This window comes from Mycteria americana, chromosome 19 (genome assembly GCF_035582795.1).
Source record: "Mycteria americana isolate JAX WOST 10 ecotype Jacksonville Zoo and Gardens chromosome 19, USCA_MyAme_1.0, whole genome shotgun sequence".
Classification (NCBI taxonomy): Eukaryota; Metazoa; Chordata; class Aves; order Ciconiiformes; family Ciconiidae; genus Mycteria; species Mycteria americana.
In genome coordinates this window covers 7,486,873-7,501,157 of record NC_134383.1, presented here as the reverse complement: position 1 = coordinate 7,501,157, position 14,285 = coordinate 7,486,873, and the positions used below count along the sequence as shown (strand labels likewise).

The following is a 14,285-nucleotide window of genomic DNA, read 5'->3' as shown; positions in this document are numbered from 1 at the left end:
CTAACAGGCTCCAATCAAACCCCTGTCCCATTAGGCACAACACAGATTGCCTCCTGGCTTGATGAGGACGAGGGGATACCCGAGCCAGCATAGAACTCACTGGGGAAAAACAGAATGGATAAAAATACGTGTATTTTTCAAAGATCTGAAGCACAGTGGTCTGATTTGATCTATTTAGGAGCCCAGAGGCAGATTTCTCCTCTTGATGGACCACAGCCCGAGGTCTCGAGTAGAAAAGCGGATGCCCAGCAGCATCTTCACGCTGCAGCGAGGGCGAGCTGGTGGCCACGGGGCTTTGCGAGTTGGCGACACCCATTTCACAAGAGCCTGCTGAAGAAAATACTACTCTAAAAGTCATTTGGGGTGGTAAACCACAGCTATTCCAAGCTCCCAGTGATGATTCAGGATGAAAGACTATTTTGAAACCCTGGAATTGTCCCTGGGACAGCACTGCGGAGTGGTGACGGTCTCCGAGGAGCCGGAGAGGACAACCCATGCTCCCAAAGCAAGAGGGAGCCGGCGGGGTGCAGCATCTCCTTCTCCAGCCCCCGAGAGCAGAGGCTGCGATGCCAGCCAGACCCTTATTTCCTACACCCACACAATTTTGTTTAATAATGAAAACAAATATAGAAGTTGCTGGGATTTCTAAGTTTTTGCATTGTTTTTCCTCTTTGCTCCCCCAATTTAAAGAGTAAAGGCAACGAATGAGCACACCGACGCTGAGGGTTATGAATTATTCTTCTTTTAATTTCGCACAGTTTAAAATACGATATGAAATAAGGCTACAGTATATAAAAAACTCTTCAGCAAAATGATGTGCCAGCATCAGCAATTAAAACAAAACCAGTCCCCTCCTTCTTTAAGAATTCAATGTAGGAGGGACTTCTTTTTGTATCTTTTAAAAAAAAAAAAAACCAAAACAACAAAACACAACACACGGACACACACACACATCGCTACATCTCTAAGCTACCTCAGCTCAGTTTTTTTAAAAAGCACCTGCTTTTTCTTTTTTTTAATCTCGCTTTTAAAATTTTTTTTCCACTTTTAAAAAATATAAATTATATGAAAATACAAGTTGGAAAATAGTCGAACAGCACAATATAACAATCTCTTTTTTTTCTTCTTCTTCTTCTATGTTTATCAGCTTTAAAAAAAAAATCCCATGTGTAAAAACAAAACAAAACAAAACAAGACTTTTTTTTGGTTGGTTTTTTTTTTGTTGGGGTTTTTTTTTTTTTTTTTTTTTTTTTACTGAGGCAGTTAATTCCTGGAGATATTCCATTATAACATATATGTATACACAGATTTATCATTTATTTAAACCTCTTTGGAATGTAGACAACAGCTCACGGATGTTATATAGACCCTACCAGAGAGCAGAGCACACCAAGGCATCCAAATTTTGCGACGTTAACACGGAACAAGCAACCGAGACCTAAAGCCTCGCAGAAAAGCCCTCCAGAAGAGCAAGAGTCAGAAGATGGAGACGCTTCCCGCAGCATCTGAATTTATCGGTGCTTACAGGGACCTCTTTTTTTGGAGGAGGTGTTGGTTTGGAAAGACGCGAGAAGGTTAAATCTTACAATATCTTCTCTTTCTTGCCCAGTTTGGCTATTTCTCCACCTGAATGATTACGTCTGGAGCGGGACGGTGGTAGTGTGGAAATAAAATGGATCTACGCTTGCACACACGAGTGTCCATGGGTTACGGTCATCCTACGCACAGAGATGGAGAGAGACAGGCAGCAGAAAAAGTGCTTGCATTTTTCATCTTTTTTTTTTTTTTTTTTTTTTTTTTTCCCTTTTACTGAGGTCCCAAATATCAACTGCCGAGGCCCTGGAAAGCTGTTTGCAAGAGCTAAGCTCCCAAGGCAGGGCTCAGGCTTTGCTGGGGGGGGGGGCAAAGGGGACATGCCCCTGCATGGAGAACAGCAGATCACAAGCAGAACACAGAAAATATCCCAAAATTACCGAACACACCTGAGACATTCCTAAACAAGACGAAATTACCCAATTTCCAAAAGCCACGTGTATCTGCAGAGGGTGAAGCTCACCCCCATGCAGAGAAACCAGCACAGGAGCGAGTCCCATCCCTGGCAGATCTCCATCATCCCTCTCGAACCCATCCTTCTGGTCCACCACGTGTGTGTGGGTTAACTAAGTTTTCGTGGCCTCGAAGAATAGGTCGTCAGAGGGTTTGGGTTCCCGCACATCTGGTTCAGCACACCCCTCGCCAAAAGTCAACAGGCAATTAAAAAGCAGAAAGAAAAAAAAAAAAAAAAAAAAAAGAGACAACAAATAATCTGCAAATTTCCAGTGTATAAACAGCACACAGCCCTCTCTGGGATGGTCTCTAGAATGGGAATAAAACGTAAAGGAAAATAGAAAATGATGAACCTGACGCCCCTAGGACTGTCCTGCCCTTTTGCTGCTGCACTTGCACACAGGCTGCGAGCTGGGATGGCATACGGCTAGGAGAAACGATGGAGAAGCTCCAGCCAGGGGCTACTTCCAAAAAACAGAGCTGCTTTCCACAACTCGCCCTTTCTAACCTTTAAACCGTCTTCCCAAAATCACTGGGCACGCACAGGTTTGGCTTGGAATCCTGGAAAAAGTAAGCATGGCAGAGCAGACGCGGGATTTAGCCTGGCAGAAGGATGGGGTTGGTACCCGAACCTGCGGTTCCTTCTGTCGGAGGGAAATTTTATCCCTGTTTTCTGCTTGAAAAAGGCACTTCAGCTGCAGTGGAGCATCCGAGCAAAGCAGGAGACATGTCCTGGGGCACGGCGTGGTGCCGAGGGCAGGAGATGGGGCGCCTGGCCTCCTGGCAGCACCCTTTATAAGGGTGTCAGGGGGATTTTTGAAAGCAACGTCAGAAGCGGCCCATGAAGGGTAAGCTAAGGGCACTTTGCAGCTGCATGCAAGACAGCAACCCTGAACACCTAAAAAAACCCACCCGACTGCTGAAAATCCAACCCAGACGGTGTGTCCTGTTGGGATGCTCTTTAGCTGCTCCTGCCCTGCACATGTCTGTGCCGTCGCACCTTGCTCGACTCCCTTTTCAGCCTGCTCAGCGGCTGCGGCAAGCCTTGGCTCTGTGCTAGAGCTCTGCTCCGGTGCCTCGCCAGTGGGGGGACCTTGTCCACGATATCTACATTTTCCTTTCCTCTCTCCAGCTCAGCCAAGCTGCTTTCTCCCATCCAGCCTGTCTGCCCAAGGAGACGAGCTGAAGTTTAACCTCCCAGCAGACAGCATCCCTTTTCTCCTTTGGTGCATGCTGCTTCCACCTTCCTTCCATCTCATTTTCCTTCCTTGCCATCCATCCCACCCTTCTCTTTCCGTAGGCTCAGTGGGATGATGCGCAGCCCCAGGCCCACGAGCTAACAGCATAACTAATAACCTCCCTTACCTAAACCACCATCTGCTTCCATCCCCCTTGGCTGGAGCTCCCTCTTGGCCTGCTCGTTTCCCCTCTACCATCACCTTTTTTTAAGCACACAGCAGTTTTGGGGCTGACTCACCCCAAAATGACCAACTGGGGATACAGAGGTGCTGGGTGCTCCCCCCCCGGAGGAAGCGGAGGAGAACCCAGTGCCTTCTGAGCATCACCCTGCCCTAGGGTCGAGCTCCCCGTCCAACGCTGTCCCTGCACAAAGGGGTTACGTGCCTGAATATTTCAGCTCTTTGCACGCAGAGTCCTGTCCTGCCGACCCGATATATCAGCCTGTATCAGGCAGGCATCACCAACAAGCATCTCTGGAAAGCCTCTCCCCACCTCGCCCCCCACTACCATCTCACAGTGCCTCTGTAATGAACGCAACTACCTAAAACACACAGACGGACAGACAAACAACACAAACAGAAGGTACTTTTGGTTCAAACGCGTAATACTGTCTTTAAAAAGAAAACGCCCAGTGACTCTCAGGGGTGAAAGAGCCCATTTCGGCAGTCGGATCCTCACGGATCCGGCTTCGGGGTCATATCTGGATATGGAAACGCTCACCGCCTGATCCTCTAACTCACACCGAGCCCACCCCGAAGGCAGATTGAGTCGTCAGCCTCAATCTGCTCAGAGCATCCCGGGAAGTGCTCGCTGCAGCGGGATTTACCCCTCTGAATGCAAACCACCCTGCAAAAGGTTTGGAGGGCAGACAGAGCAGCTCGCCCCGGGACTGATCCTGCAACCGCCTTGGGCAAGCACATGAGACCTCTCATTTACCCCGGCAAAATCGGTCATATGCTTCATGTTAATCACACCCTGACAGGGTTTGCAGGATCAGGCTTACAAAGAGCAGTAAAGAACCCATTTGCAAGGACAATTTCCTTTCTGCGTGTGCCCAGGCTGGTTAAGACATACAGCAATAAAGATAGAGCTGGTCAAAACAGGAAGGAAAAAACACTTCCCTTTGGTTTTTCAACTTTTTCCTGATTTTTTCCCCCCTAATCAATTTATATACTTTCCATTTACCACATTCAAAACCTGGGAATTTCTCCCCTTTCCCCTCAAAAAAAAAAAAAAACCCAAAAAAAAAACCCCCACCAAACCCCCAATTTTCTGAAAGCACCAAAGTGTTCCTTGAGCAAAAAAGTGATTTGGAAAACGCAAAAAGACATTTTCCCCAGATCTCGATAGGTTTCGTGCACAAAACGCAGCCGTACAAAAAGGCCCCTTTTTTAACAACAACAAAAAAAGCAGAAATTTCAACCAGCTTTATCAGCAAACGGCGGAGGAAAGCGTGTGGGACTGGAAGCAAGAGCGGCACACCCAGCCAGCATCACTAGGAGCCAGTTTGGAGTTAATTTTCCTTCACATACGATTCGGAGATGCCGAGTCGTAGCGCTACACTTCTCCAGTGGGGTCTACATAAACTAATTCTTTTTTTTTTTTTTTTTTTTTTTTCCTCACTGTGATAAAACTCTGCTGGCATAACAGAAACAAACACACACAATATTGCAATACTGAGACCATCTTAGAGCTTAAGACTATTTAAAAAAAAAATACTGGCACAAAATTTAATAAAATAAAACTTTAACAAATAAAAAAAAAAAAAAAGAGTCTTGATCCCTCTAGCAAAAATTCTGTCTTTTGTAGAAAAGACGACAACCAACAGAAAGGCGATGTAACAAGAACGACGAACCGTTCTTGGCTTTTTCCTATATTGCCCCTCCCCGAAGCAGGAATATTCACCCACTTTGATTTTCCCTTCCCACCCCCCAAAAAAAGTTTAAAATCCTCAAATCCTCGGGAACACTGTCATTTCCTGAATTGTCAGTTTGTGTGCGAATAACACAAAAACCGAAGGGATCCATTTGATAATACTTTTTCTAAACAGCAAGGGATGAGGAGGGGTTTGTTTTTCTATTTTAAGTGAGCTACATTTTTCTGGCTTTCTTAAAACTCAGACTTTCACCCCAAAAAAGCCTGTCTTGGAGCTTTCAGGGAAAAAAAAAAAAAAGCCCATTCTCCTCCGAACCAAACTTTTTAGATTTCAGCCAAAAGTTTGCCTCTTCCACCACCCTCTCTCCCAACATCCTCAAAACATCAAATCTGAGTCAGTCTTTAAAAAAAAAAAATTAAAGAACAACAAAAATAACAGCAAAAATAAAAAACAACCAACAGAAAAAGTTCCATCGACTCTCCAAAACGACACAGGGCGATCCTCCGCCCTGGCCGGCCGTCTTCACTCATCAGCATCCGGCTTGACATCCAGCATGGCGTGGAGCTCCTCGGGCGTGTAGCCCAGCAGGCTCTGCAGGTCACAGACGAAGCGGTAGACGTAGCGTTTCCCGGCCGTCTTGTGGATGATGTTCTTGTCGTAGTAGTAGCGCAAGCCACGGCTCAGCTTCTCGTAGTTCATCTTGGGTTTGTTTTTCCTCTTGCCCCATCGCCTGGCCACCTGGGAGAGGGGTGGGAAGAGTCAAAGTGGGGCACGTACGTCACAGGGAAGGGAAGGAAAAGTCTTTCTGGCTTGGTTGGGCAGCCATCGGCAAGCAGCAGTGCCAGACACGAGGGAAGGGAGAGGACTTTCCCCATCTTTAAGATGGGCACAGATGGGTCACAAGCATTAAAGTTTAGGAAAACCAACCTCCATGCAAGGGTAGAACATCGCAGAGGACTCTATGAGGATATACAAGTCAGGGAAGGGAATGAATGTCCCATCTGTTCCCCAAAATCAGTGGGAAGCCCCCACCCACACCTGTACACATCCTATTTGAAGGGCTTTGGCAACATGCCTCTCTCTATGGTGTTTCAGCTACTTCACACCAACTTTGGGGACAAATTACTGCTTCCCAGGTATTACTGAAGCCCGATTTTTAACAAGTTTTCAGCTGGGCTCTAATTCATTGTTTCTCCCTACACATACCCAAGACCAGAACAATGTGACTGCCCAAATTTCAGCCCCGAAGGGAGGAGCGGAGGGTTATCCACACCAATATTTCAGTGGCATTTGGGCTGTGCACTAAATTCCAGGGCACTCTACCTCATCTGGGTCGGAAAGTTTGAATTCCCAGCCATCGCCCGTCCAGCTGATGAAGGACTGACAGGACTTGTCAGTGAGCAGTTCCAGCAGGAATTGCCACAGTTGGATGGGTCCACTGCCTAGAAAGACAAAGAAAACATGAGACATTAATGCCAGGAAAAGCACAGCCTCTTCTATCTTGGCGGCGGGGAAAAAATCACATGCAAACAGTGCTCACTGAAAAAAACAAACCTACTATCAAAAAAACCCCATCAGTGGCCACAGGGCAAGATCTGGGCTGAGACGACAGCTTGAGAGTTAAATCCTGCAGGTAAAAGAGCTTCCTATTTGCAGTAAGAGCTGAATATTCATGCACTGGAATGCTTCACTTCGAGTTACATAAATAGGATTATTTTTCTGGCATCTAAACTGTGAGGAGTCATTGTCTTGGCACAAGAGCACCACCATTTCCTCCGTGCCAAAAAGCTCCTGGCCATCGCATGAACTCCAGCAGACTCCTGCTTCCCGACCTTGACTCTTTGCTCCGTCGCTGTTTACTGAGATAAGGGGGGACCCAGGTATGAAAATTATTTGGCCTCTTTCCAGGGCGTGTTGCTGCAGGAATGGGCTACGCCGGCTCGCAGAGCTCAGCGGGCTGCTGGAGCGCAGGGAAGGCAGGAGCTGGCTGGCTTGGCAGACAGATCTCTCCAGCTCTGGACCCGTGGATCTCCCCATCATGGTCTTTGCACGGTCTTAGCAAAGCCATAAGCAAACTTCCCTGCGGCTGCCGGTTCCCCTAATGCAGCCAGAGCGGCATGAGGCAGCGCGCAGCATCCCATGCCACATACGTTCAGCCTCTCCCTACAACGCCGCGGTCTCCATCTTTCCCCTGGGTACTAATTTTGGCCAACAACAATTTGCCTTAGGGTCCTGAGCCCGACACATCTAACCTGCAGTACCTGGTGCACCCCACTGAGAGCCTGCGGCTTCGCAGCCTGGTTTTGGCTGGATTAATGGTGTATGCGGAGTGATTTCGAAATACTTATCTCTTCTTTGCACTTGTGTGCCAATCAAAGGTACAGGAGAAGCCCTCAAGCCAAAATCTCTTTGATGAGCAAGTTCCAAATAATGCCACACCCAAAATATTGCACTTAGCTCTGGGCATGTTTCAGGAGAGATTTTGCCATGTTTTAAACGCAGCTTACAATATATCACTAATAATAAGAATGACAATAATAATAACAAACAGAGCCAGAGGTTAGAGGAAATGATTTATCACAAAAAGAATTGCTCAGGCTGGATTAGGACGGCAGGCTGGGGTAAACTCGCCTGCTGACAGCAATGAGCACAAGCTTCAAGCAGGGCAAAAAAAAAGAGTTATGTACTCAGAAAAAGGGATGGAGAACAGCCTATTTCCATGAATGACAATGAACACTGTCCGAGCTGTGGCTGCGGGATAACCCGCGGAGGGAAGAGAGGGCTCTTCCCCCCTTTCCACAAGGTTTAAAATGACTCAAAAGCAGACAAGCTGCTGGAGAGGAGGAAATGAGAGCTGGCTCTGGGACAGGAGAATCACTGTGCCCCGTCCAGCCTTCCCCAAATTGTTTCCCTCCTGTTATCCCTAAGGAACCGCTCCAGGGTTTTGCAGGCACCGGGTCCTCTGCCAAGCCCTGGGGGTTATCGCACAGCCATGGAGAGGACAAAGCAGGAGCTCACAGCATCTCTCTGCTTGTAAATGGGAAGATGACACTCAGCAGGGAAAGGCTCCAGGCCTGTTGTTCTCGGCAGGAGCTTGCCAAGACACTGGCTCCATGACCGCGCTCTCCGGTCAGGATGGAGTTGTGTTATCTACACCAAAAAGAGGGAGGAAATTCAGATGACGCCTTCGCCTCTCATTCGAAAGGGAAGAGCCAAAGCCCTGGCCTGAAATGGCACCGCATCTCAAAGCTTAGACCTATTTATAGCAGTGAGCTTTAAATACAGAGAAAACATTGGGCAAAAAGGTTATTTCAGCCGCCTGAGGTCCTCCATGGGGAATCACAGGTGAATTCACATGGGGCTGGTTTCTCTTTGCCCGTCTGACTTTACACCAATTCCCTACACAAATTCAGAGAGCATCCAACACCCAAATCAGGTTAACAGAGAAACAGTCCTAGGAGACGAGACTGAATCAAGACCAGGTTCATCAGCTCGCATTGATTTCTCTCCTGACCAACCAAAGAACAAGGATTTTTTATTTTTTTTTTTTTAAATTCCTTCCCCAAAATAAGACAGATGGAAACCCATCACCTAGGCACCAGGTTCTTGGGTAAGCAGCTGCCCTCAAAATACTCCTGGGCCACCCTGTCTCTGCGGGAGCCTTTCAAGGTTCAAGTGTCACTAACCCCGAGCCAAGCAGCCGGCGCAGTTCATGCTTGGTGCTCGCAGCTCGGCTGCCAGCTGGCATGGAGAGATGTCGGGAAACCCAGCAATTTCTCGCCCTCTCTCCAACAAGCGAGGTAGGGCTCCTGCTGCTGCACCGAGTGCCGCTCTGCTGGGTATTTTGGGATTTTGAAGGAAGCGGTGTCATCCTTGGAACAGGGATTCCCAAGGTCTATTCCGAGCTGCCTGTGGGACACGCGTAAAACCCCAAATTCCTCTGTGTTGGACAAGCAATTATGTCAAGAATGTGTTTACTGCAGGGCTCGCAGGCATGTCTCAGCTCCTATAAACACACGCCCTGCCAGAGGGGAAGGCAGCGGAGGCCCTGCAGATGTGCCGCTGCCGCTGGGGCACGACTCTGAAATGTCAGCGAGGCGGGTGATGCACAAGGTGGCAGGAACCAAACCCCAGCACATGCCCGAGCCTGCGTGCCCGAAAACAGCTCTGGGGACACCGCAAGGTAGGAAGGCGAAATGATCAGGGAAGAGGTGCTGGAGGTCCATGCGTCATCTGGTGGGCCAGTACAGCTGTAATTAGTGCTGGGAGGGCTGTCTTCAGAAATTAGATCCTTTTGCCTGCTCTGCAGACCAGCAAGGAGCAGGGAGTTACTTTTCCCAATGCCTGAAAGGATTTTAAGGTGACCCTTGACTCATGCAGAGATGCCACCCCGCTGATATCACGTCCCCAAAGCTATCAGGGCAAGCATGAAGCTGCCGGGCTTGTCTCCGCACCCCAAACCTCCACCCCGCAGGACCTGGGAGCAGTGCCCATTTTCCATCCCTTCTGTTTCAACCCTTCCACTCATCCCCAGCCAGGGCTGGAAATCCCCACCACCACGCCTGGTCCAGATCACTTCATGGTACACACACACACAGCCACACCGACTGCCCCAAGGCCAGCGTAGCTCGGCGGGTGTAGCCTACCACGCGACCTGTTGCCTTGGTTATCTCCAAAAACAACCACCACTGGAGTGTTCTTGCAGCCTTTTTTTTTTTGGATGCAGCCCCAAGCATAGGGTGGAGGGACACAAGCCACCCTTTATGGTGCTGGTCCTGCTGCACACATCCAGGGGCTTCCCAGAGCAAGCCCAGCCCTGGCTGGGGAACGGGGGCAGCCCCTGCTCCACAAAAGACAAGGCGAGGACTCAGAGGGCGGTGGGATGTCCTCCCACCCCGCTGCGACCTCCGGCACCCGCAGAGGCTGCTAAGAATAGCTCCCGCCGGAGGGGCTTGTCCGCCCGACAGGGCCACAATGGGGGCCCTGTCTGGCCTCGGTGGCACTGAACGGGGTCCTTCAGCAGGGAGTGTCACACCACAGGAATTCTCCCGCGTCAGGGGGAAAATATGCCTCTTAAGCCGGATGATGGCCGGCTGCTACAGCGGGAACCGCTGGCTGAGCAGTGCCTCCTCGGCACCAGTCCTCCAATGGCACCCGTGGGTGTCCCCAGAGCAAAGGGCTTGGTGCCATGCCATCCCTGTGCCTTCCTTCCTTGGTCAGGACTGGAGGTCCCCTACCACCTTCCTACTCAGTGGTTCTGGAGGGGTTTGAAACCAAAATATGCATGACAGCCACTTTCACTGGTGCGGTGATGGTGGTACCACCCAGATGGGGCAGACAGGCATCCATGCCATACCCAGGAAGGCACAACCCGAAACAAGTCATCCCCACTCTCTCTCTCAAGACGGTTTCTCACCCCCACCCATCTCAACGGCCTCTGTTTTGTTCTCCTTCTTTCAAACAACAAGAAAAGAAGAAAAAAAAACCCTACTGAAAAAAAAAAAGAAGCGGCGCACCTATGCTTTTCGCTCTGTGGTTTGTGGTTCCAACCCAACAAAACAATTGGGCATAGCAATGTCTCCAAAACAGACTTCACCTTGCTCACGTGCCCACCCTCCCCGAGTCCCCTTCGATGACACTGTGGCGCTGGAGGTCCCCAATCCCCCCCTACTGCATTGGGGTCGGGGACAGCAAAGCTCGTCCCCTTCACTCCCTTGTTAAACCAAGCCCAACCACCTCCTCCCCAGCTCTTGCCCAGACTGGCACAGGTAGTCATGCCACCGTGAAGTGCCAGCTTTGCATGGGTGGGAGGGCAGCCATGGAGCTCAGATGGAAGCATCTCCAAAGAGCAGGCGTGAAGAAAGGGAGGAAGGACCCAGAAAGCACCTTCCTTGGGGAGCCACGTGCTTTTGGCCATGCTTACAGGCAGGAGAGTGGCCAGACAGGCCACTCTGGACCAGTTCTGCTTTCCTGATGCACCTCCTCTGTTTCGAGGAAGAACATGATGGGAGGACTGGTCTGACTCCCAAGGCATCTGGCAAAGCACAAGGGGTTTTGTGAGCTTCATATCTTCCCCTGAAGGTGGTCCTGCAGGCCAAGAGCTGCCATGCAACGCTCCAGCTCGTTGCTCGAAGGAGGGACTAAGCCACAGTTGCTGCTTTGCCATCACCTCCAGGCTGCTGAGAAGCCGCTGCCAGCGGCTGCAGCAGCTCTGGTGAGAGCTGAGCTGCCGTCATGGTTGGGCAGCGTTGCATGGGGCTGATTTCACTGTCATTTGCACATGTCTGGCAGGTGGAGCAGGAGCCACTGAACCAGCCCTGAGCCCCACCCTCGAGCTCCCCACCTTGCGGAGGCAAAAAGGGCTGCTAAGAGCCCATGCAGGCTCTGCATTGGAGGCAGAAAGCAGGCAGGAGCCACTGGCTGGTCACGCTTGGTCACCCTGCAAGGTCAGGTAAAGGGTATGACCCAAAACGAGCGAGCTAACAACATCCCCTGCATCGCATAGGGGCCAGAGGTGCTGTTGTGCTGCTTCTGATTGCTGGGGTAGCAGACTGCATCTCCAAATTCCCCTAACCCATGATACAAGTGGCTACAGATGTCCATACAGGCACACTTCTCCAGAAGTGCAGGCCAGCAGGCAGGAAGGATTCTGATGTTTCTAGGAAAGCTACTGCACAGACTCTGGATGTCAAGGACAGCCGGATGACCAGACCGTGCTGGGAGAGGGGCCTGGAAGTCAGCTGCTGGCAGATTTTCAGATGCCAATGACCACAGCACATCCAGGGAGCTCGCTGGTGGAAGCCTCAGGCCAGCAGCACAGGCAACAAGAAGAAGAGGGGAAGCAGCACACAAGCTCTCTTGAAAGAGACCCACTTTCTTTGGCACTGACTTGACTTTCTTGCAAAACAGCAGCTGCATGCTTTCACTTCTGTGTCACAGATAAGCATCACTCAGAAACGGAGGCTTGTCGAAGGCTTCAGGCCCTGCACCGCAGACAATTCGGACAGGGCAGATAGGTTTAGCAGGTAAATTTGGGCCCTACCGACATGGTACTGCGGATGCTGATAGCGAGGATCAGGGCTGGATCTGGCCCGAGCAAAACGGTTTGGTAGACAGAAGCGCTCCTGGGTGCTCAGGCAAGATAGCATCTGCAGAGGTGGCTATTCCCTGCACTACTTTCTGTCTTCTTTAAGGGCAGCATGATAATGAAGATAGCATCAATCTGTTGCTAAGAGAGACACTCAGGTCATGTGTGATATTAGCTGGGAAGGGGGCATTAACTCTTTAGGTGCTGAGATTGTCCATAAAGGCATCAGCGACTTCCTAACCAGGTCCATAAGAAAGGCCAGTATCACAAATGCAAAACCAGCCTTGCAGGTGAGGGATCAAGGTTTAGTGTGCACTCACTTCACCTTTCTTGTCCCTCTTTCCTCCTTTCGCCTCTCAAACACGAGAGGAATCGCTCTGCTCTGTCTGTTCAGCTATGTGGAGCAGCAGCTCGGCACATCACAGCTCTGGTGTTGTGGCAATGCAGACAACACCGTGAGATGGAAAGCCCCGGCCTGCACAGACGATGCTGAGGTCCTACATGCCACAAAGCAAACAAACACCACATCTTGGCTATAAACCCACGCAGGTGCTTTGGGGCGCTCAAGAAAAGCCAAAACCAGTTCAGCCCTGAGTGGCTATCGCCAACCACAGGGGCAGAAGGAGGGTCTGAACCTCCACTGGACCTGCATCACCAGGAGGACAGCAGCACAAGTAGGTCAGAGTAGTGGAAAAAAAAAAAATCTAGGGCAGAAAGGCCAAAGACCAGGGCGGTCAGACCCACACCACCTGCCCTCCGCCTTGGGCTGCACACTTCTCTACTACAGACCATCTGCATTTATCCACGTGGCATCAGGTCTCACGAACGATGCCAGTGGCCATAGTACCCGTCAGAGGCAGCAGCTTGCAGGATCCAGCTATGGCACGGCGACAGGCAGAGCTGCAGGAGGCACGGAGGCAGAGCTGAGCTCGATTTAGCCCAGCTGGGCTGAGGTACGGAGGGATCTGTGCCCATGTGCCAGTGTGCACCTAGCACGAGCCGCTCGCCCACACCAAACACTGCACTGCTGCATGAATGAGGCAGCTTAAACTGAGCTCAGCTAAGCCAACGTGAGGTTTAGCACATCTGCTTGCAGAGAAAATGCATCCTGACACTCTGCTTGCCTAAATTTAATAGATGCATTCTGTCTCCGTTTCGTAGGTCATGTCAAAAAAAAAAAAAAATCTGGCTTAATGTAAGACTCAGGCTGACCAAGCTTTGAGAGAGCTGGCCCCAAAACCAGAGGTGTCCAGAGCCAGCCCTCCCTGCAGCTATGGAAACTGAAGTTCACCAGCTCCTGAGCAGTTACATTTCTCCTTCAAAAAAGATAAGAAAATTGCATCAACCTCTATCTGAGCAACCATGGCAACTTGTTAAATTAGGTCAAGATGTGGGGGCAGATAACGTAGCTTTGAAAAGCTGCTTGCGAGCTGGGTGAAGAACACATCAAACGCAAATGGAGCTTCCGCCAAAATGCACCTTCTCACCAAAGCATGCGCCTCCTAGGGCAGATACCATCAGAGATCCGCCGCGGCTGCGATAAAGCACTGTGCCACCTCCCTGGGCCACCAGCAAAACAGGCCCTTGGTAACAAACCTGAACAATATTGTCAAGTTCTTGAAGTCAACCCAGAGAGCCCTGGAGATGAAGGATGTGATCGCCCGGGCTTCACCCTTCCAGCCCTAAAAGGTGCACACCATGGCGTGTCTGTTGGGTGCTCCACTGGCTGGTGACTGGTGTTGGACACGTGCTCGAGGCATCATCCGAGTGAGAGAGGGAAAGCAGGGGTCCCGGCCACTTTGGGACCCTGGGCTGGTAATCCCCTGCTCTGCTCCTTTGGAGGCTCCACCTCCTCACCAGAGCTGCAAACAGAGCCCAGACTTTAAGTTCCTCTGCTCTAGCTGCTAGACAGCACTTCCTCCCCGAAGTGAAGTAAAAGTAATGTAAAGCAAAGCAAAAAAAGAAGGACCTAGGAGTTCTGCCTGACAGTGCCCACACTCCTTGCTCAGCTGGCCCAAGAAAGAGGACAGCACTTCT

The 14,285-nt window shown here is 50.3% G+C and overlaps 1 protein-coding gene across 2 annotated transcripts in view; it reads right to left on the bottom strand.

Annotated features, from left to right (window-relative positions):
- Positions 1–1,228: 1,228 nt before the first annotated feature.
- The window catches only part of ETS1 (ETS proto-oncogene 1, transcription factor), a 48,681-nt gene continuing 35,624 nt past the window's right edge, over positions 1,229–14,285 (bottom strand). For both annotated transcript variants that reach the window (XM_075520967.1, XM_075520968.1), the window contains exons 7-8: positions 6,485–6,603; positions 1,229–5,899 (exon numbers count right to left, since the gene is read on the bottom strand). In XM_075520967.1, coding sequence (XP_075377082.1) covers positions 5,684–5,899; positions 6,485–6,603 — 335 coding nt within the window. In that variant the 3' untranslated portion in view covers positions 1,229–5,683. The remainder of the gene's footprint in view (positions 5,900–6,484; positions 6,604–14,285) is intronic.